The sequence below is a fragment of the Myiozetetes cayanensis genome, unplaced genomic scaffold (assembly GCF_022539395.1).
Source record: "Myiozetetes cayanensis isolate MyiCay16 unplaced genomic scaffold, myiCay2020 scf5-8, whole genome shotgun sequence".
NCBI lineage: Eukaryota > Metazoa > Chordata > Aves > Passeriformes > Tyrannidae > Myiozetetes > Myiozetetes cayanensis.
The window spans coordinates 90,683,121-90,707,058 of NW_026087742.1; the positions used below are offsets into that span (position 1 = coordinate 90,683,121).

General features: G+C 42.2%; 1 protein-coding gene across 1 annotated transcript in view; it reads left to right on the forward strand.

Annotated features, from left to right (window-relative positions):
- Positions 1-823: 823 nt before the first annotated feature.
- The window catches only part of GAS6 (growth arrest specific 6), a 39,190-nt gene continuing 16,075 nt past the window's right edge, over positions 824-23,938 (forward strand). Inside the window, exons 1-7 of the mRNA XM_050333248.1 lie at positions 824-933; positions 1,373-1,539; positions 14,006-14,030; positions 14,744-14,806; positions 19,127-19,249; positions 20,765-20,884; positions 22,916-23,041. Of these exons, the coding sequence (XP_050189205.1) occupies positions 864-933; positions 1,373-1,539; positions 14,006-14,030; positions 14,744-14,806; positions 19,127-19,249; positions 20,765-20,884; positions 22,916-23,041 (694 nt within the window). The 5' untranslated portion in view covers positions 824-863. The remainder of the gene's footprint in view (positions 934-1,372; positions 1,540-14,005; positions 14,031-14,743; positions 14,807-19,126; positions 19,250-20,764; positions 20,885-22,915; positions 23,042-23,938) is intronic.

Below are 23,938 nucleotides of genomic sequence, written 5' to 3' on the forward strand. Positions count from 1 at the left end.
GGATACACAAAGCCTGTATTAGATTTAGCTAAATAATAAAATTAAACTAGTCAAGTTCTTCTTTTCAAACAGGTTATGCCACTGAAGTCTTCTTGAAGAAAATGTAGAGTCGGTGTTACTCATCTGTCACACTGACCCTTCCGCAGGGCAGTACAGATAAAAGGGGTGACTTAAAAGTGGTGGCAACTAGGCAATTTAAGTGCAGCTCTGAGCTCTGATCCTACAGCTCTGAGTTACAGCTAGTAGGGTTTCCCACATTGGACATGTTCTGTGTAAGTGTGGATGAACAAGGGACAGTAAAGGATGGCTTGCAACATATTGGTATAAACCACATTCATCTCCTTCCTGAGGAGGCTATCCTAAAATACTGAAATAAACTAAAAATGTATTCCTGAAGAAAACCTGCGTTGGTGTGTGGGGAAAAGCCAAGTTTCTAATTTACAGCAAGACTGGATTGGGTTTCGTGCCAGCTTCTCCCTTCCTAGTGATAAGCCCGGGAGCTATTAAAGAGATGTGCCTGGAGGTGAGGGCGCAGCCTCTCCGCCCGCTCCCCGGGTCCTGCCGGCTGTCCATCGGCCCGACTCCCGGTGACTGCCGTTCCCGGGCAGGTACGCGGGGCCGGGCCGGGCGGCCGCTCCGCCGCGAGGTGTGTCCGCTGTGCGGCGGCTCGGCGGTGCCTTGGCGAGCGATTGGGCAGGGCGGGCGGGCGAGCGGCTCCGCGGCTCCCCGCTGGGCTCCCGCCGCCGCGCTCCCGCAGTAGCAGCGCGCTCCCCGCCCGCGCCGCCGCCGCCCCGCGCCGCTCCCGCCGCTCCGCCAGCCCGGCCCGGCCCGGCCCGGCCCCGCCGCAGCCGCCGCGCCGCATCATGCCGCATCCCGCGGCGCCCCTCGGGGCCGCCCTGCTGCTCGTCCTGCTGGCGGCGGACTCCTCGCAGAGTGAGTACCGCGGGGGGCCCGTCCCCCCCGCACACGCCGGCGAGCATCCCCCGCCGCCTTGTGTGTGTGTGTGTGTGTGAGGGGGGGTGTGCAGCTGGGGCAGGGATGGGGTGCGGGGGGATGCGCAGCTTCGCGGCTGCGGTAGGGACGGCGGCTGGCGGCGGGTGCAGTGGGAGATGCGGGCGAGGGGCCGCGCCGAGGCCGCGGCGACCCCCGGGGGAAGCGCCGGGCAGGGAGGGCGCTCGGTGCGCCCCGGAAGGAGGGTCGGTGCTCCCCGGCGGGGCGGTTTGGTGTGCGGGGTGGGGGATCGGAGGGGTCGGGGCGGCCAGGCGGGCTCCGTTGTTCACCGTTGCTCCTTCCTCCTGCTCCTCTCGTCCTCCTCGTCCTCCTCGTCCTCCTCCTCGCCTCCCCCGCGCCGCCCCGGCGCTCGGCTGCCCAGCCGTGCTGCTGCGCGCCCCGGAGGCTGCCCAGTTCCTGCGGCAGAGGCAGCGGCGAGCCTACCAGATCTTCGAGGAGACCAAGCAAGGGCACCTGGAGAGGGAGTGCGTGGAGGAGCACTGCAGCAAGGAGGAGGCCCGGGAGGTGTTTGAGAACGACCCGGAGACGGTAAGGGAGCAGAGCCGCCGCGGAGATTTGAGTGGGTTGTCCGGCCCTACGCTCCCGCCCACCCTCTATCCATCCGCGGCTGGGTGCCAGCTGCCGGCACAGCTGGGTAAGCCGTCGGTAGGAGGAGGACTCAGGACCATCAGGTGAATGAAAGGCAATTAGGAAGACACCCTAGTACTCAGCCTGCACAAGGGCAGTCAGGGCTGTCCAGTTAGGAGTGCCTCGGTGAGCCTGGTTTAGGTGAGCAGCCCGATCTGGCACCTGCTCACTCATGGTCTGAATCCATGAAGCAAGATCAGCGCAAAATAATGATACGGCATCTCTGTCTGGGCGCTTTACCATCGCTCCTCTTTACTTTAGCTTCCCATCCCAGCTGTATTTAAAATCTCCTTAGTGTTGCAGCATATGTCACAACAGGGGTTCCTCAGAAGAAGTATGTCCTAACCACTCGTAAATCCTTTGGGCCCATATTCAGCTTGGTCAGCATCTTGGAATCAGTAGGTTCAGGACCTGACACTACAACAGCAGGAGAGCACGTGTATGGGAACGTGGTATTTCTGCACTAACAGGTGTGGATTCACACAATTACAGAATGCACACTACACACAGAGCTGTCTTTTCCAGTATTATCAAGGCTGACTTTCACTTCAGTCTTCTCACTTTTAGCAGCATGTGGATGCTTTACTAAGCTTGGCTTATTCTTCCAGTCACTTTACACCTCCTCTCAACACTGTTTTGGATAGGTTCTTCTCATTGCAAAGATTATCTGGAATTGATTTAGCAGTGGGAAGTGGATTTTCTTGGTGTTCAGACTGAAGCTTGATACTGCACAGCATGTTCCTGTTAAATGGTATGATGCTCTAGGGAGAAGATAGGACAGAGAGAGAGAGAGCATGTGTGTGTGTGTGTGTGTGTGTGTACATAGAGACACACAAACCACAGGCAAGGGAGGGACTCAACTGAGGAGATGTTTTATGCTTCAGTCAGACAAGTCTTGACATGTGTGCCTCATTAGCAGTCTCAGCACTGGATATACAGCGCAGTAGCTTGTTGTCACAAGGCAGTAGTAAGTACAGCAAAAACATTACAATGGATTTTTGACAATCTTTATTTTAGAGATTAATGTGGAGCACTTGCCCAGGCAGTGTTTAATGTTACACCTCTTAAGCGTATGTGTAGTCACATCTGCACACAGCAGCGTTTGCTTTGTTCTGCAAAAACTGAGCTACAGTGGATAACTGTAATGTAGTGAGTGTGGCTGGCACAGCTGCTTCCATATTCGTGTTGAGTAATACAACTTTAAGCTCAGTATAAATATTCACTGCATAGCAGTGAATGCAGGGAAAACTGTAAGTGTGATTTTGTAGCATTCTGGAGCAAAGATGATCTGAGGTCACTGGTTTTACTAACTGGCTTCTGGCCAAGAAAGTAGCTGAAGGCGATGCATTGATAGATCAGTTTAGAGGGTGGTATACTGTGTAAATATGTTTTTAACAATATTTGGTAATTTATTTTGTAAATTGAAAAAAAAATACCAGTTCTCCTAGTGTAATGACAATAGTGAAATCATTTTGGTTTAAAATATTTTCATGTATAATATAAATTCTTTAATATACAGTCATGCCACTTAAGCATGTTTTGTAGGACAATGCCAACTTTCTGTCATTGCAAATGAGTTTGATTTTTTTGGTGCATTTCCTTCATTATTGCTGCTTGGTTTCACTCAGTTCTTAAAACCACTGAAGAAAGGCTGGATGTGCTTCTAGTGTCTGTGCACCCTTGCTTATCTGACATGTCCTTCTAGACCAGGACTCTTATGTCTTCAGTGACATAAGATCCTAAGTTTTCTGAGACACAGACCTCCCAAGAGCTGTGAAGTTGCTTGTTACGTGCAGTATGTCCTACTCCTTGCCATAACTTTGCTTCAATTTGATTGAGAAGCTAGTGTGCCACCACATATCAGGAGGATTTATGGCCCTTCCTATCCATTTTGCAATCAGTGTGTGACGTGAAGGGAGCAGCGGCTGTTCAGTAGCAGTTTTCTAATGCAAGGTGGAAGAGGTCATGTATGTGGGCTGTTACTACCCTGCATGGGAAACCTTCAGTGCTTTGTAAGGCATAGGTGACTGCTCCTCCAGCGGTATCTGTGGATTTGATGGACAGAGTATTAATACGCAATGGAAGTGTTTCTTAAACAGTAGGGAGTTATTGTGCTGTCGTTTCACTGATGCTATGCTGTATGGCCAGTCCTGGTAACTGACAGAAGAAGGAAGCTAGCTGAGGCAGACTTGACTCAGGAAAGACAAAAATTGCTGCAAACAACACCAGGCATTTTGAAGAATTACAGTAACTGCAGTCATGTTTCGGCATATTGTCAGGCTGCAGCTGATCCGTGCTGGTAAAGTGAGTTTTTATTGACCAGGGAACCGTACGGATTGCTGTTGACAGAAGATGATTCTCTATAGTTATAAAGGCTGAAATTTTTGTGCCTGCCTGCTGAACCTGGTCACAGGGATTAACTACTTAGGTTGTAGCAGAAAGAAACAGTCACAGCCCTTTCTACCCTGTGCTAAGCGCTATGGCTTAGCCTCGTAGCAGGCAAGCCATGGGGAACACATCAGCGCACTGCTCATCTATGCTGTCGCATCTCCCAGGTTTTATGCTTTAAAGCACCAGATGACCATCAGTGTAGGCATTGGGCTATTTGTTGTCCCATGGGAGAAATGGTCTTGCAGCCTTGACAACCGAAGGTTACTTTGAGTTTAGTTTATAGCTTCTCTGTTCAACCTCAAGAAATGCTTGTGATGCGAGACCTCTTCCCTTTTCCTCTCCATTAGATGTTAATGAAATGTGTGAGTCTTCCTCCAAAACCTACCATTCTTAACTATCCTGTGTTGTGTGAAGAGAATTTCAAGGCCTAACTTCAAAACCTGTGATGTAAAGATATGATAGAAAATTCCATTAACTGATTCAGTCAAACAGCCCCAGAAGTAGAGGTAAGATGAAGCAAGGCTGTAGCATAGCTTGCATGAAGCTTCCCAGGTAAAGACTGTGTCTTGATACAGTCAGTTATAATATCTAGCCAAGAATAACATTATACGGAAAGATACCTATTTCCTGGACAGACCAGTACACAGAAATGAGATGTCATATATGTGTATCAAAGCACCCTTTTTCTGTGCCTTCCATTGTTTCAGTGATCAGTTTTCCAAAGCAACATCTGCAGGCCTAGTCAGCAGAAGATGCACATTCACTGAAACCTAAATGTGGGTGTTGCCACATGTGCAGTTCCTTACATCAACTGCTAAGAATAGTGTATTAGGCGGGTCTAAATAGCCATTCATTTGCAGGCCAGTGCAGCTTTTGTCTTTTATGTTACGGAAAATATAAATATCAGCTCACTCAGACTGGAGGAAGGAAGATCAATTGAAATATTTTTAGATTGGATTTTTTTTTTTTTTAGGAGGCAGAACAAAACTCAGTCTGTGCCATTTGTGTGACTATACATGGTAAAAACAAGTATGTGCCTGGGTTAATGAGTCTTGCAGCCTTTTTTCATGAAGCTGATTATAACATCCTTAAATATTACTGCAGAATTCTGGGATGGTTCCTGTTTTATTATTTCATTTATGCTAGAGGTGCCAAACAGAAAAATTAAAAGATAATATGGTGAGAATAAAAAGAAGGATGAAAAACATGTTCATGGGAGGTATGAGGACTGTTTCTAAACGTGATCTATTAAGATAGCTAGGTGTGATAGATGGGACGAAGTTGCAAAATAACTTGGATGCAGAGATAAGAATGTTATCTTACTTAACATGTTGATGAGGCCTTATAAAAAGCAGTACTGCAGAAATATTTGACCTTGGTATGCAGTCAAGGTATTACAGCTTATTAAGTGACTGATAAACTACTCTGGAATTTGTTTGACCTGATCTAAAAATCTGGTCATCCAAGCATGTAAAACAAAGGGCAGAAGGGAGTGTATCTTCTGGTGTTCTTGGAAACATTGGATTTCACTAAAGAAAAAACACAGCAAAAAAGTGTCCTTGTGCAAGGAGTTTCTCTGTTTTGAAAGGCTCAGCACAGGAAAGGTGTTTGAATGCAGGCTCTTATCATTTGGTACCATAGTTTATCCATACAGCATCTGTCCCTGCACATCTTGCTAGCTGTTGTTGAAGAATTACTGGTGTTCCTGCAGCTCACCATGGAAATTGCCATGCTGAATACATCAAAAGGTGTTAGTCACACCGGAAACGCTGATGTAGGTCAGCCTGGCCGCCTGTGTTTACTGTTTGTGGATTTGGTCCTCAGTAGATTACTGTGGAAAGCCAGCTGGTTTTCATGTGCGTGCACAACGGACATCTGATTCATAGGCAGGCACTTGAAAAGTTCTCCTCTTTTTTGTGGGACTTGCATCCAAAATGCTATTAAAACCTACAGCTTGTCAGATACACAAAACACTGGCAGAGAATCACAGGGTAACTTGGGACTGAAGAGGCATCTAGTCTACTCTCTCACTCATGGCAAGGGCAGCACTAACACCAGATCAGGCTTTTTGGGGCTTTTTGCAATCCTGTCTTGAAAATTACTGATCCTAACAAAACATCTAACAATGTCAGCATTCTTCCTGCTAGGGTGGATTTATTGGGAAGATGAAATGCAGATGAAGCAATGTATAGGGTGTGACAATGATCAGTTTGGTTGATTTTCACTATGTTGCTAGCTCACTTAGTTTTATTTCTTTATGTATTCCATGGCATGACATGGTCATGATAACACAGATGAGCTGCATGCATGGACTAGGGTCATCCAAACTTTACTCTGATCTTTTAGGAAGGGTGCCTGTCAGGCAATATTTAGGTATTATTTCTAAGAATAACAAGGTAGATACACATTTTTAAATACTAATCAGAAAAGTATGAAGGCATGTAGGGGGAGGAGATGAGAGGAGATATTGGGAGAGTAAAGCAGTGTAATATTTCTTTGAGTAATTTAGTGCATGTTGTGTAGTCTAGACATGAAAAATACTGATATCATCTTTAGATACAGATGTCATCATCCCTGTATAGAATATTCCCTGCTAGATCCAGGCAGAAATCTGGGTTTATTTGCTGTGACTGTCCTTTTCAATATACTGATTTGTTTTGACATTTTGGCAGAGCATGGAGAATGGGCTAGAATTATAGCTGGTATGAATTTCTTTATCTCTTCTTGTTGATGTAGAGAGAGGGAAAGAATTACTGGAAAACACTGATTTTTAACCTGCTGATGTTTTTACCTGCTTGGACTCAGTGCATGGAAGAATGGATTACCAGGCACAGTGGTACCCACTTAGTAGATTTTGAGAAAAACAATATAGGGAGATTTAGACTTCTGTCCAGGAATGACCTAAAGAAGAGAGGAAGGAAGCAGAAGAATTTCAGGGCAGGGTATATGCCACAGTGTCATTCCAACTCTGCAGGGATGACATCTGGCTGTCCCATCAGGTATTCTCCCTTCCCTTTCTTCCTTCTCCCTGTAGTTTCTTACAAAGGACAAGGGAGCTTTGTACCAAAATTCAGTGAGTCTAACTGATCTGGAAGGCAAAAAGATTGGGACTGTGGACCAGGATGCATCTGTCTACTTTGTGGAACAGACACAGCATTTGTTTATGGTGGTGCTGTGCAGTAGCAGGAGGGTGACAGAAACACTCCTGCCTGCCTTAGAAAGCAGGTTATACATTTATTGGCTAAATGCTACTTTATCAAAAGTTACTGAGAAGGGTGAGCAAAGTTTGCTGTTGGTGGAAGCAGACACAGCTCCATCAATGCTGCTGGACTTCTGCTTGCCTGATCTTTATCTGTTGCCACTCATGTCAGTGTAGCCCAGAAACTCAGAATAGACATGGAAATAGTGACACACTACATCACAAAAGTACTACATGCTAAACCTCCTGTGCAGGAGTAGGAAAGGAACAAGAGATAACAAAAGTGGTTAATATTACACTAAGGGACTATTGTGAGATAGGATGGAAAAAGAATACCGCTAGGAATGGCATATTGAAGCAAGGGAATTATACAGGTTTGGGTCAAGAAGGATAATAAAGGAAAAAGCAGATTAAATTAGGGTAAGTCAGGTTATTTTAGATATATACAATAGGTTTTAATAAATATGTGAGCGGGGAAAAACCAATTAGAAATGAAGAAAACAGTTTTGTGGCCATGAGCTCTCATTTTCTTTCTAAAAAAAAAAAAAAAAAAAAGCAGCAGCCTGCTGGGAATTAATACAGTTTGTTAGTGCAGCTGCATAAGAATCAGGTGAAAGAAACATTGAATCTGTATAAATTGGCAGTTGTGGTTCATGTGTGCTCCAAGCTCTGATTGAGCTTAATGAATTACAAGCAGTCAGTTTCTATTAAGTATGAAGAACAAAGATGGAACCACTATCACAGAAACTGATAAGGAGCATAGCAGCAAGGTTTACTTCTCCCCTCACATTACTTTTCAGGCTTTGGTTTCACACTGAGAAGCTCAGCTGACCTAGTAGAGTTAAGCAAATGTCTATCCTCTTCACCCTTCCTGCACAGCAATTTGGGCAACTGCATGGACCAATTTAAGTAACTGACTAAAGAAAAGTTGTCTGCAGAGAAAAATTATCATTTTGCAGCTGGATCAGTTCCCCAGTCCACTTCACCATGCAGCTTCACCTGACGCAGTGGGAAGAACAGCCTGAGGTTAGGAAGAGAAGGCCAGGTGTTGGGTGAGAAGCAGAAACTGTTGTCACAGCTCATGCTGCCAAAGAAACAAATGAACAACCAAGGCTTGGAGAATCTGATTGAAGTTTTTCAGCAGGTCTCCTTCTATATCTCTGCTTTCATCACATTTTTGTTATGACTTGCTGTTCTGTAAGCTCTCCACACATGCACATCTGAGGGGAAATTTCCTAATTGATGCTTTTAGGTTTTATCCCTGTTTCTCTCAGCATCAACAGTGGGACCCAGAGGAAGAGCAAAGATGAAAAATAAGGATATCCAGGGAGGGGAACAAGTGTTGTTGTCTTCACTCTGCACATCTGCCAGGACAAAAGGGTGAATAAATGAAGAGTTAGAAGGAGAATAGGTCACGCTTGCACTGTACAGAATCCCATGCATCTGGAGAGCTACCATATTTGGCTGATTCCTCGAACAGGGAGTCCTAGTTCGATTCCAGAAAATATTTAGGACAAGAACAGAAAAGCAACAATTAGTTATTAAAATAATGAACGGGGAAGTATGAGATCAGACTGTGTCACAAGGGCCTGATGTCATCTCAGATGTCACTTCCCTATTCCTTGTTTGCCTGTCCCCCTCTGAGGCCAAATCCAGCAATGTCTTAAAGTGGCTGAATGCCATTAGTATGAATTGCAACCTCTGCAGATAAGCAAAATCCTAAGAAACAAATCATTAGATTACAAGAAGGGAAAAATCTTCAGTGGATAAAATGTGACAGAACTATAAGAGAGATCATAGATATTTAAATAATTTTTGATGGGATATAAGTCCTGTTTTTTTTTTTAAATATGGCTGAAATAATTGCAGTGTTGACACAGTGATGATGTTGAAGGGAGACAGCCTTTTATCTATGCTAGCTGTTTTGTCAGATACTGGTTTCTTCAATTTGAATGAAGTTTCTGAGCAAGTGTTAGTTTAACCATATGTACAAATAGTGTCACTATTGCAAGAAGTAAGGATTCAAACAAGCAACACTGAGTGAAGATCTGTCATCAAATTGAGATCTTTTGAAATTGCACATTATTACAGCTGGAGGGAAAATACCCTTTCAGTCCTAAAGCAGGAGGAAACCTCAAGGCATTTGTGATTGGATTGCAGTCAGAATAATTTAAAAGCACATGCAACCAACTTATTTGGATCACTCTACAAATGATTTTTGTTAGAGTATTTGGCAGCAGTTGCATGCATTTCACAGCATTACTGTCTAATCAAACCCTGCCTTTGGCCATCTATAGAAATTATCTCTCTGTGCCCTCTGCATCTTCTCAAAATTGAACGTATCTGTGACATATAGTAACTTCTTTTTCTTCTTTCCTTTCATTACTTTTTCCCCCCTGTAATTGTGCATTTTAATCATCAGTGAGCTTTTCGTTATTGCAGAGGAACACCTTTTGCTGAAGTGGCACGTCAGGAAGCTATTGGGAAATGGTCTTGCTTCTCAGAAAAGGGCAAGGGAAGTTTTATTTCCAAACTTGAGGATTCTGCAGAGATACCTAGTCTGTATGGAAGGGGTGATGCATGTGGTCTTGAAAGCTTCTTGTTTGGAAAGTGCAACAACTCAGTGGAAGTCTTTGTGCACCAGAATAGCTGGACAATGTGAAGTGGCTACTCGGTGAATGGACACAAAATCTAAAATCTACCCTAAGCAGCTGTAACTTGGGTGGTAGGAGATAAGGCTTGGAGACTGCTTTTGGATTGTAATGTGGCCCACTTACTACTCTAAAGCCTCACATGCCAAATTGAGAAGTTCTGTTTGCTCTTTGCATGGAGAATACAGATCTCCCCAAAGCAAAATAGGAAGCAAACTAACCTGGCAGAGTGATGGATTCCTCATGAGAAGGAAGGCTTGTGCAAGCAACGTGGCATTCATTTGATCATAACTTCTTTAACTATGGGTTCTACATATTTAAAATTCTGAATTGCAGAACCACTTAATTCTATTATATAGGAGGAAGGGCCCAATCACGCAGTGTGAGATTTGCTATGTACCAGAAGTCTAGGGCTGAGTTTTAAAAAATGGAGAGAGCTCTCCAGCATTGGAGAGATATGCATTCTCAGGTTGTAACAGTTGAAAAACTGCCAAACGCTAAGTTACAGGCTGTTATGGTTGGTAGCAGTCATTTCTTTCCAAAGAGTATCTTTCTAAGCAGGCCCACATTGTGGAAACATGAACTGCATTTATAAATGAGGTCTGGCCATGCCCAAGACAAACATTCAGTCATGAGGGAAAGAGGAAAAGGGAGAGTCATTATATGGAAATGAGAAAAGGACATAAAGTAGGAGTTGTTGCTACTCTCTAAGACATAACTAGGTAACTAAAAAAAGTAGTTTTTAGAAATCACTGTTGCTAACACAAGTCAGTGAGATGCTCCAGTGTTAGCGGTGCTGCAGTCACTGGATCACAGGATGTTTGAGGTTGACCACCTCTGGAGGCCTTCTGGTCCACCCCATTTGCCCAGGCAAGACCACCAAGAGCGAGATGCCCAGGAACATGAGCAGTCCTCCTGTAAACTATGTCTTCTACCTGCTGCCTCTGGAGCTCAAACATGATGTGGGTTAGATTCTCTGCTGATCAGTCTTACCTGACCTAGTACTCAAGCAAAACAAACAGAAGCAGTAGGCAGACCCTTTTGTCTGAGGTCTTCACAGTTGCCAATTACTTTAAAGCAACAGTGAGAACATTTTCCTGGTGTCGACAGGGTCATTGTTATGTTTTCAGAAGGGCTATTTTTATACAGTGACTCATGTTAACGCCTGTTCTGATTTGGTGTTTTTCCATCTTCTCTAAAAATGCAGCAGGGCTAATGCAAACCCTGTATAATTTCACTCACTTACAGATTTTACCACCAGGGTAGAGTTTGGCCATAGAGTTGAAAATAGGTGATGACCCCAGTCGCAATGTAGGTTTCCTCTGGCAGGAAAGCTGACATAAGTAATTTTGCCCCTTCAACTCCATAGCTGTGCTATGAATTCTTTTCTTCATGTTGCTGTTGTCAGTTGTTTCAATGCAGGGTGTTGTGGGGATGGCCCAAGAGAAACTGTTCTTAACATTTGAAAGGGGAAAAAAACAACCACAACAACCTGGAGTTTTTGAGGGTTGTTTGCTTGGGTTAGTTTTTTTTGAGGACACTTTTAAAACTACGCTCTCTTTCCATTTTAGATATCCAGGCTGAGTGTTGTAGTGGCTGTTGTATCAGGGTAGTTGTAAGCTCTGGCTGTAGGTGGGAGAGGAACATCTTAGCCCCTTGAAAAATGTTTGGATTCGCTCGACCTTGAAATAAAAGCATGTGTTCTTAGGTCTTGCAATACTGCCATGAAAGCTAATAATTGTGTTTAATGCATCGTAAGACTTGCTCCTACATGTGTGGGTGTGAAAGGGATGGGGACAGTAGAGCTTAAATCTCTTGTGTTAAAACCGTCTCCTGCACAGCAAGGGAAAAGTCTCTTGAACTGACTTGAAATAAGCAAGCCAGGACCTGCCTGGAGAGACTGGCCTCATGCTGTGCTTTCCATCTCACTGAAAGGGTTGAGACTTGCAAATGTCAGGCACTTCACAGTCTCTCCTGTTTCTCCCTCTTTACCTGAGATCTCTGCTGAGCTCATGATGTGCTTTGAATGGCACATGACGTGTAACTCATGGTTGGGTGACAGCTCTGGTGCGTAGCTCATACTATGTTTGAGCTGTAGTTACAGCAGATAAAAGATGTAGTTCACAAAAGGACTGTTGATGTTCCTGGGACACCACAGGCTGCTGGTGTCCTGCTGCCGGGCCCTTGACTATTGTAGCTTCTGGCATCCCAGCCCTACTGGCTGACACATGGGAACCGGTCAGACAGAGGGTGTATGGGGTCACGAGGAAGAGGGGTGCAAGTATGTTAAGGTTTTCTTGGTAGGAGCGGTCCCAGAGGTTGGACTTGTTGAAACTGCATTCGTGACTGTTGGTCTCTCATGGGGGTTGGTGCTTCTGCAAGGTATTGTCTTCTTCTTGCCTGCAGTGGGATGTTACTACTGGACAGATGGGTTAGAGAGCTTGGTGAGGCCTGTGTCTGTACAGGGATCTATCCACAGGATGTTTATGTCCAACATGTATTTGTTTATAGCTTTTTATTTTAAAAGTCAATTTCTCCTGCTTTTATTTTCAGCTATAATTAGGAAAGCAAATCCAAAGGGGAAGGGCTGACAACATTTAAACGTTGACTTTTTATACCAGAGTCCAAGCTGAAAATGTAACACATAATTCTGTCGTGATTTTTGCCACCCCAGCCGTAACAGTTAAATAACTTCTTGTGTTTTGATCCTGTGAATCATATGTGCTTTCTGGATGGTGATATATTTGGTACGCCTGAAATAGAAGGTGGATAGCTGAGAAATCAGCAAAATAGTAACAGAGAATGTTTGCCAACTCCTTCTTAGCAAGACTCAAAGCATTTCTCTTGGCATTTTTGTTGGATCATGAAAACACAGTTGAACACTTCTGGTGGGGTGAAGATAAGTCTCACACCTTTAACAGGGACTTGACCCTGCATAGGATCTTTATCTTCCCTGACATCTGGGAGTCATTAAGGCTTAGTACAGCACAGAAGACTGAAAAGGCATTGTGGAGTTAGGCACAGCTTGAATTTTTAACTAAGAAAACTTCTTGATATTACTTGAAAAGGGACTGCTACTTTCAGTTTAAGCAAGTTCCTTTTCTCAAGGTGTGAGATCATTTTTCCTTCATTCTTGATTAATCTTTTGGCTGAATAGAAATATGTTGTCATTGTATTTCCAGAAGCCTTTTGTAAGAAAAATTGATTATGGAGAAATATGAAAAGTTAATCGTACAAGAATGAGTAATGTTAGAACCTGTCATCACATTACTTTATTTTAGAATGGTAGTATCAGCAGGTCCTGTAAACCTGGAGAAGTGCTACTGATCAGCAAGTGCTTTTGTGTAAGTAAATGAGGAAGATGGGAAAAGAAGGGTTAAATTTCTATTAACAACCCCCTGTTTAAATCACTTACCTTCGTTATGTACCTTGTGAAACGAAGCTTGTTGTGGTACCGTGTCTTTCGAATTTCACTCGTCTGCTGTTCAGCTGGCATTGAATCAATATACAGTCAGTTTGCATTTAGATGGTTGTTTGTACAAAAGTAAACTCTGTACCACTTTTCTAGCACTCAACTCATTCATCAGAGGTCAAGGAGAAAATGAAGTTTTATGCCTTTGCCACCACTGACTTGGAGCAATTAGGCTGATAGCCATGAATATGAAAGCTCTTATTTATTGTTCTGTGAGTGCCCAAACAGTTGTTCTTGCCAGCGTCTGGATTATCCTGTTGGTGGTTATACACATCTGCACATTCTTGTGAAGTATACTGAAAAAGGAGAAATAATGAAAGAAATGTTTTGAATATTTTATTACATGCCACTATCTTTTTCTCTTCAAGTGCTGGCTGAAGTTCAGCTTGTGGTTAATAGCACAACTGGGCACTCATCTGAATACTTATACTACTTGGATTTATTCTTATTTTGACTGCATTTTTTGACTTGTCTTTTCCAAAACTAAACCTTAAAACAAACAAAAAAATAGGGAACAGGGACTGTAGTGAGTTCTGAGCTCACCACTGTGTTAACCCATGCAAGACCACCAAACTGACAGCAGCTCTTAAATAGTATGACAATAGAAGCAAATGTTATTCAATAAATCTTTGCTCTTTTTTTCCCTTTCTACAGGAATATTTTTACCCGAAATACTTGGGTGAGTTGCAGCTTTTACTTTTACTTTGTGGCAGTGCTGGTATGTTATACCTAACACTGGAGCTTGTCACAGCTGAAGTCTCTGTTAAGAAACGTGATGGAAATCTGATTGCAATAAACATGCATTACTAACTTTAGAGTGTATGTTCCTTATAGTACTTTGAGATGTGTTTTTTTATTTACGTGTACATTTGCATACAGAGATATTCTGTATTTTTTCTGCATGTTAAAATCCTGATGTTGTGTATGTATCTGTGGCTTGCAGTGTTGTTAAGTAATTTGTAGTTTTCTACCTTTTTCACTTTTTAATTAACTTAGTTATTAACTAATCTAGGTATCTAAAAAAGAGTGCCTTTACTTATTGAACCACTGACTTATTTTATGGACTGTCATGGTGTGAAAAAAATCTTTGTACTTTTTAGGTATTTTAAGAGATTTAGTTGGTCAAATTTGAGTAGCTACTATCATAGTTTTAGAATTGTAGTAGCATCTGGCTAAATGATCATCCTCTTCAAATGTTTCATAACAGCTGTACATCAAAGCTAAAAAAGAAATTAATGAACTTAAGAACTCTAAGGCATCTGGGAGATTATAATATTGCATAGATTTTATATCCACCTTCCAAATTCTTGTAGTCCAGGTATCATTTTACATGCTTTGAAGCTCTGTCCTGTCATCATTATAAAAATAATGATTTCATTTTCTGTTCTTCAGCTTGTATTCAGAAATATGGATCGCCATATACAAGAAGTCCAGATTTCCTTACATGCGTTCATAGTAAGCATTTTTGGTTTGTGTATTGTAGTTAAATGTTCTCTCATTCTGTCTGAAGGTCTGGGACTAGCTCAGCCATCTCCATTTTTTATAGTATTTCATACTGGTCTTCCTATTCTCTAGGCTTGAGACTCCATATCACCAACAAAATCTTTTCCATTTATAACCTAATGCCATCTTGCTGTCGTGCTTTAGTGCTTTGGTATTTTATGATGCAAGTTTCTTTCCCACCAGTTTCCCAAGGTCTGAATAAACTGAGAAGCAAGAGGGACAAGAAGTAGGATGTACGTAAGGTTGTACACTAGGCTTGGCCTTTCATTTTGTATTCTCTTGAATGCTAGCTTTGGCTCACTCCATTAAGGAACATTAAGAAAAGCTTAAAGGCAAACTCGGGCTCATGACAACCTTCCTTACATTAAGGAGGTCAATTTCACATATCATGTGACTGTGCTTTAAATATTGCAACCTTTAAAAGCTCAAATCAATTTGAAAGTCAAACTGATAACTTTGTAGAGGGTGAAGGGAACTCTTCTCATACATTTCTAGTTGCCTCTTGAAGCTTAGCAGTGCTAAAGGTATAAGACTGCATAAGTATTCTAAATATGCCCTGGGAGCAGCACAAATGGGGAGAAAAATCACGTGTATGTATGTTCATTTTATTTTTACCCCCATGTTTCAGTCTTTTATTGTGATCAAGTTTGATTAGTTATATGTTCATACCAGTACTACGAAATCAGGATCCGGATTTAGTCAACCTTTAGCATTTATGAACTGCATTACAGCAACCTTTTTTAAGAGTGAATTCCAAGGTTGGTAAGTGGTATGTGAAGAATTGCCCTCATATCACTTATGGATGTTAAGAGTCCTCTGAACTGGGAATTCTTGGACCTGTGGTACCTGTGTCAGCTGCAGTGTGCCAGCTAGTTCAAAGTGGGGTATGAAGCTGAATGCTTACTTTTACCTGTGTGTGTAGCATGGCAGAGGCAGAAGTTTTTGATGAAAATGGTTGTATCAACTGGGAGCATTTGTTCCAAACATCTAAACAGTGTTTTAGAAATGCAAGTCTAAAGGTTGGCGATGAAAAAATCTGAAAAAATAAAAGCTGAATAATTGTTTTTAGGGCTCTCTGCCCATTGCATATGCAGTGGTTTGGAAAGAAAACGATAATATTTTCCGCCATTAAAATATTAAAAGGTTTTTAAATGGCTAAGTTTTGGCTAACCATTGTTGATTCACAGGAGAAGTAACAGAAAGGAGCCTGAAATGCACTTGGAAGAATGACAGGCTTTGTGCTTAACCAGTTCCAGTGTGCCTCTTAATTTTTCACAGATGTTGCCAAAAGACTGTGTAGCTCTATGGGTTTGTGACTGCAAGATGCTTTTAAATTTTGTTCCTTAACAGCCTTCTACCCTCAAAACAAAGCTCTTCTAGTGGAAGGCTCTTTTAACGTGTTGTACAAAGACATCTCACAGCCTGGAGGGTGGAGGGTGATTAAGTACACTAGTTTATACTAGGAATAAGGTAGAAATTTTAACTATGTGAGGATTCCTAGTTTCATAACTCTTTAGATAAGGTTTACAGGTAGGATTCAGCTCTGGATTCAGAGTTAGATGCAGGTCTTTCCAGCACAGGTGCCTACATGAGCAGTAGTCCCATCATAGTCAGCAGAGTGTTAATCTCCTCTGGTTTTAGAGGGATTCCACAAACCAAATTGTGTCAGCTCTGGGGAGACCTGAATTCATGTATGGACTGTTTATTTAGTATCTCTGGTGACTGCAGTGAGTATTTACGATTGCTTTGCAGATAGATGTTTACTTTACACACAGATACCTGCACTCTGGTCTGCAGATCTGGATCTTTTTCTAAAAAAGATCCCGCAGGTCAGCTAGGAATTAAGGATTTGGGTCTGCAAGACTTTGGAAAATTGTACAGGATTTTTTGGAAATGAGGTTTCATGTGGCCTTAAAAAACAGAATGAGATTTTTGTTATATCACATGTGCCTGCTTTTCAGTAGTGACTGTCATAATCTTCGCAACCTAACATTTCCTTATGAAGTATTACTATGCATCATTTTGTGAATATCAAAAAATAAGTTCATAGCATGGAGTGATGAACTGGAAATGGCAGTAAGCAGACATAAGTAAAGGCTTGTTTCCATACAAGACTTCAAAAGTGGAACTGGTAGTTCTGTTCCCTGTCTGCACTTATGAGCTAGCTATGTGCTATCAGACACAGCTCAAAGCACACAAAAAGGTCATGCTCATCATTACTTTGAACAGCTTTACTAAATCTGTTGTGTAAATGAATGGAAACAAAAGCTCCATTTTCTTTTGCAATTGCTTAAATCAGGAGCACCTTGTATGAAGTTGGCAGAATTATACAGCTATGAAGCTACCAGAGGAGTGTAAGACTGTGTCTTGTGTTCTCAACCTCTCATGATAAGAGGGAGCAAATTATCAGCAGTGTGTTGATGTAATAGAAATATCCTTTGTTGTTTCTGCCATTTACCATGGGTTGCAATAGCTTAGTATTCTGCTGAGCAGTGTTATTACCATCTGGCTCTACAAGGCACATCAGATTCCAGTTTGAGGGAAAGAATCAGAAACTTGTGGATACACCAGATAAGTCATGCATAACCCTATTGACTTGTCTGGTTTATCAAGAGACTTTGAAAACACTGCCATGTCTGGGAGGCTTGGTTTGTGCAGCTTCAAAAAAAAAGAAAAAGACTTGGCTTACTGTACCTAAACCATTCTGTTTGCTGTACACACATTCTGGTCTGTCTAGGAAAAGAAACATCCTGGTCAGACCTGCTCTGTCATAGCTCATTGCTGCCTAAACATGGCCTTTCCCTCCCCGACTCCTCCACCTCCAGAGGTGTGTCAGCTGGGCAGTGATTCATCAGGAGGTGTTCTGGCAGGTGGATGTTAAGACACCCCATGTAGCTGTGTTTTCTTTTGTATGGTGTGACCTCTACTTTGGCTGTGGCTTTGCCCCGACTCTGCACATCTGGAGTGGAGAGGAATAAAGATAATTAGGCCTTGTTTATAGTGAGAGGATGGTTATTTCTGTGAGGCTTTTGGGATTGTGTACCCATGCTTTTCCAATATAGTTTTCCCAGGCACTAGCTTCTGAGCATCAAGGTAAAGTACTGAAAATGGGCATTTCTTTGACCAAGTCAGACTCCTTTCCCTATCAGTCCTCTGGCTTTGTCCTCCCTTGCCCACAGGGAACACCTTACTGAGGCTCAGGCTAAATGCCTGTCTTCTCAATGACAGCACTGATGGTAACTAAATGATAGCTACAACTCATTTTTTTCATGGGAACAGCTATATTCTTTCATCCTTCCTTTAGTTACCTCCGTGAAGCACTGTCCCAGTGTGTTTTAGAATCATAGAATCATAGAATTAACTGGGTTGGAAGAGACCTCCGAGATCATCAAGTCCAACCCTTGATCCAACCCCACTGTGATTACCAGATCGTGGCACTCAGTGCCACATCCAGCCTCGTCTTAAAAACCTCCAGGACGGTGAATCCACCACCTCTCTGGGCAGGCCATTCCAATGCCTGATAGGTGGGCAGGTGAATTTAGACAGGTGATTTCCATTTGTTTAGTACTTAGATAATAGTTAAAGATTTTTTTCCTCCAGTTCTCCCCAAAGAGTGGTGACTACTCTCTTGCTGCTTTCTAATGGGAAAACTCATTGCCAGGTATTGGAACTTTGCTTAAAAACCCCCATAGGATCATTGTGCTCTCTGTAAACTGGATTAGTGGTTTTCTATTCCTTTGCTGTTAACTCACGGGTATTCTTTTTTATTCTCATTCTACATAATAGAAAAGCTCTGACAAAAAATTCAGATATAAACATTTGCTAGCTGCAAATCTATCAGCTCTGGTAAGATCATCAGTTGAACTACCAAAAGTACTTGAAAAGAGTACCCATCCTTTCCTGAGTATTGCATTGATACTGCTTTTTGTTTTCTCCAAAACTAGGGAGAGTAGAATTAACTTTCTGAAAAATGAGCTACTTTGAGTTGTTTCTTTCAGGATGTACCCTTCAGATAAGGGGAATGGTAGCTCACTCTCTTTTGCAAGGAAATTAATTCCACTGCATGTGCTGTGCAAAACTCCAGGCACAGCTTGTTTGGCATGTGAGCACTAAGAATTAGCTTCCAGTTTTGCCAGGTGGGAGTATTTCTGAGTGATTCTCCATTACTGTTTAAGCATCCTGTCTTCCAATGAGATTGAAATACCTCCTTGTCAGTCACTTCAATGTATTGTTCTGTTTTGTTTTGGCTTTTTTATTCCTTTTGTAAATCAGATTTGCCAAACCAGTGCTCTCCTGATCCTTGTTACAAAGAGGGGACCGTCAAATGCGAGGATCTCAAGGGGGACTTCTATTGTGAATGCAAGCGTGGCTGGCAGGGAAAAACATGTGAAAAAGGTAATTGGGTTTCATTATCTTTTATACTTGTAACACAGATATTCTGGGTTGTGCTGTATTCTCAAATGGTCATTGATACTGTACTGCACAATTCAAAAGTCACAGAACTGAACCTGGATTACACAGCGCTTGTGTTTTTACCCTTCTTTGAATCAGGTAATTTTTTCACATCAACATTTTTATGTGACTTTAATGGAGCTCAGCTTGATCTTGGCAAGGTAATCTAAGAAGTCATGCTCTGACTTTCTGTCCCACCCCTCTGAAAGGGGCAGCAGAAATAGAGTTGTAGTGGCTTGTCAAGCAGAACTGCAGCAGGTGCTGCTGTGAACCCTAGTGTAACAGATCACAGACTGCAGAGCCAGAGAAGCTGGCCCACCTGCCCTCTAGCATCCGTGCTGTGGGAACAGTGACTTTCAGTGGGGAAGTTAGAGTCTGAGCCTGATGATACACAAACTGATGAAATTCGTCTGTTAAAGCATTCGTGCTAGTAGGACCTTATTCCACGTCTACTTAATCCCACATAGCCCAGAGTATATTTCTGTCACCTCCAAAGAGAATATTCAGGCAATCTATTTGTGCAAGGAGTGCCAGGTACCCACAGGGCTTTCTCTACAGGTTATCTTCCCTCCTGTTTTCTGGTTGTCTTTTATTTTGCCCTACTGCCTTCAAGGTTTGCTGGCAGGTAAGGAATGGCCAGAAGTCGCATTAAGCCAGTCCAGAATTGTAGCAACCAAGATAGCAAGAGATACAAAACCTTTCCTTCTCGTGTAAATATTGTGGTGAGGTTGTAGAGTCACTCACAAGGAGCATATTTAGGCAATTCAGAAAGCAGACCAGTCAGTATCCAGTCAGCTTTGAGAGCTCAGACAATGATCAGTCTGAAACATATTCCCTTATTTTCCTATAAAATTCCATTACATGTGATGTTCTACTTATCAGCTAACTCTAGAGTCCCATAGATAAGCAAGACATAATGAGCAGGTAGAGCAGGTCAGGGGTGAAATCAAGGCTCTGGGATTTTACTGGCTTTTTCTGCCAACTTCAGTGGGGACACAGTGCTCAGTAGCTGTGAACTTAAAACTTTTTGTGTTCTCATGAGTTCTGTAATAGTAAGAATATAGTGTTCTTCTTATATTTAAAGCTTTCATCCTGATCTTACTGGACATAGTATGATTTTAAAAGTTAGTTATGATATAAAATGCATTATAATTAGTTTGCTTCTGCAAATGAACTTCTTCACCTCCACAGTGACTAAAGATACTCTTACACGTTCTCAGAGCTGTGAAGGAGATAGTTACAGTGCCTTTTCTTTTCTTTTTTTTTTGCTTTATTAAACAAACAAGCTAATGTGCTTGAAGTGTTTGAATGAAATCTTTGTGCTTTTGTAATCATGGTGTTGCAGTTGTAATACTGTTTCTCCTTTGGTCTTTCTCCTTCCCAATGCCTATTCCACTCTCACTCTCCAGATTATTCATGGGGGTGAAAAGCTGACTGTAACACTTTATTTTGATGTAGATATTGACGAATGCAGAACGCAGAACGGCGGCTGTAGCCAGGTCTGTCTCAACAAGCTAGGCAGCTACCGTTGCTCATGCAACAGTGGTTACACTCTTAAAGACAGCAAAATATGTGAAGGTAAGCTTTGTTGGGGCTCTCAATTTGCTTCAGGGGATGCTTAGTGACTTATGCCTGCATTTTGGTGAGCGGGGTTGCCCTGAGCAGTCCTGGTCTGCTCTGCAGCCCAGCAGAAACTTGCTGGTAGCTCCTGTTGGCTGTACTCCACTGGAGTGTACTCCACACCATTGTGCTGGATGCTCCAGCCAGCCTACACGCCTGGGCTTGTCAGCAGTTGGACCGTGATGCTGTCAATATCGTAACACAGGCGTGATTCAGGGAGGATTTGTGGCTTGGATTGTGCTAAATTGGTTTAGCCGATCAGTCCTCATATCCTGACACTGAGAGGAGGAAGTGCTGGCCAAATGCATTGTTATGATTCTTTCCAGTCTCACGGTGCTGTAGTATATGAGCCATTTGTTTTTCTTTTGTGTGTTTCTTATTTTATTTTTCTAAATTTGGGTATGTGCAGCAGCTAATGAATTCAGACAGATACAGATGGCTAAATTCACTGCAACTGAATATTAATACATGTAGAAAGGCCCTAGTGAAAGTTGGCAGATATAGCAGCTGAGAACAGAAAGTGAGGATCTGAAATATCTGATTGAAACTTTAGAATGAATTTACATAACCAAAACTTAAGCAACTGAGATTTCAGAAGTGTTAAGAAAACTGCATGCTGAGACAAAGACTCATTAATGATTACAGTGATTGTTAAAGTTACGTGTATCTCATAAAAAATGGTAAGTCTGTGTATATACCTCTTAGAGATGGATGTGACAACATATTTCTAAACCACTTGCATACCTGATCTGAGCAACATATTAATGCTACCAGCACAAAGACAAACAGCAAGATTTTATTTCCATGTCACTTCCACTCCAAAGTTGATTGTATAGCTTACATAAGTATCCCTTTCTAATGCAAGCAGCCACTTAGAAGAGCCAACTTCACTTTTGAATTGTCCTCTGGTGCCAGTTGGCAGGGACAGATGAATGGTGAGGGTGCTCACATGTACATTTGTTTTCATATTTATGTATATTTGTTTCATACTCTGGTACTGTCACTTAAGGCACTGTGAGCAGTAGTAAAAAAGCATTCCTTAGCTTCAGCGTGTGACCCTGCACTTGTTGAGGTTGCTGTCACGTGTGGTTATTGCTAGTTCAGATTTATCATTGCATTTTGGCTTTCTTTCATGTTTATTCCTGTCATCATGTGCGCACACACAAAAGTTACCTTTTGTCTTAATTTGTAGACGAGGCTACATAGGGTGCTAGATAGACCCTCAACCAGTTCACTCATATGTGGGAAAATCAACAAGTGTAATGTGTAATTGTAGTTTTAACACATACTAAAAAGCTAACATAAATATTAAACTGTCAGTATACTGCAAATGTTTTGTCAACACCAGAGTTTTGCTGGGTATTAGTTAACATGTTAGGAAAACACGTTGTGTTTATGGACCTCCAGTTCATTGCCTGCCTTCATGGTGAAACCCCAGAACATCTCTCAGACATGACTTGTTCTCTGTGACAAAATGAACAGCTTCAATTCTCCTTTGCCACTACAGATCAGCAGATGTAGATCTTAATTTTACTAAATGTGTGAAAAATTATTGTTTGCCTGTCTGAGGACAGAGAACAGAAATCTGTGATGTGCCACAGGCTGCATCTCCCTTCAGTGTTTTGATAACATTCATGCTGCTGTTCCTCAGTTCCTACCTGTTGCTTTTTTTAACCTGCAGTTTCAGCCCCCATGAGTGAAGGGTTTGTGGCTTTTTGGTTTTCTGGGAGTTGTTTTGTTTAACAGTTTTTCTCCTGGCTTACTTTGTATTGTTTTTTTCCAGTAGTGGTTAATTGCTTTAAGAAAGAAAGACCAACTGGTTTTGAAAGCCTGAAGTCACTTCTTATAGCTAGCTACCCCTAAAGGTAGATTCTTAAAGATACTGTTTTTTCAGTTTCCAAAATAATTTCTTGACCCTAAGCCTAGTCCAGTATATGAATAGTGATTATACTCCTCTCAAGTCATGTTGTTCAATTACTTGTTTTGCAGACATAGACGAATGTGCAGCATCAGCAGACATCTGTGGAGAAGCTCACTGTAAAAATTTAGTAAGCTCGTACGAATGTCTCTGTGACGCAGGCTACAAGTACGATGACGTGAAAAAAACTTGTCAGGGTAAGCTCATTAAATAGCATCATGTTAGCATTTATTACATAATTTAAAGCTGTAACCCCCCCGAAATTTAGTTTCAGGCTTCAGTACAAGCATTTTTCTCTTTTTTTTTTTTTTTTTCCTAATCTTGCTTACACGCTGGACTTCTGTTCCCTTTCTCTAGTTGGGAGTGAGTTTGCAGATTTCAGTCACCTCTGAGTTCATTGAGCTTGCAGTGATCTTTGAGTTCATAGAATTTGCAGTTGTCTTGGAGTTCACTGAGTTTGCAGTCAACTTTGATGACTTGAATCAAGCTGTACAAGCCAGAGTACTGAGATTTCTTGAATTCATGACAAGTGCAAGATCTGGTGAAAGCTCAGAAGCATCTGTGCATATTGCTGTCTCTCTTCATAGGACAAGAAAAGTTACAGAGCAGTAGCTGTTGTTCTTTTAAAACCTGTCTTGTGGTATTACTCTGAACTATGAGTTTAATATGTGTTTTAACCATGCACAGTTCTGCTGGCTTCACTGCCTGCAAGCTTTCTCAATGGAGTAAGCTTTGAAAGTATTCCAAAACTAGCACTGTTCCCTGTCTTTTGTCTAAGTTAATATACTGACTCAAATCACACGCCAACCAGTCCTGCTGAGCTCTAAGTCTTTACCTCTGCCTGAAGAGATCCCTGTAGACTGTCAGAATTTGTTTTCCTGCAATTGTTTGTGAAGTAGATAAAAAGAAGCTAAAGGAAAAAAAAAAAAAGGGAAAAAAAGAATGTGAAACTCAGCTCTTATTTGCAGTCCCTGAGTTGAAGAAGCAGGAGCCAGTCAGCACAGGCGTAGCAGAAGGGGCCTGAAGGGAGGAAGTATTGTCTAGAAGTTAAAGCCCAGGGCTCTGCTCCAGCTGCTTCCAGCCTTCCCACTGAT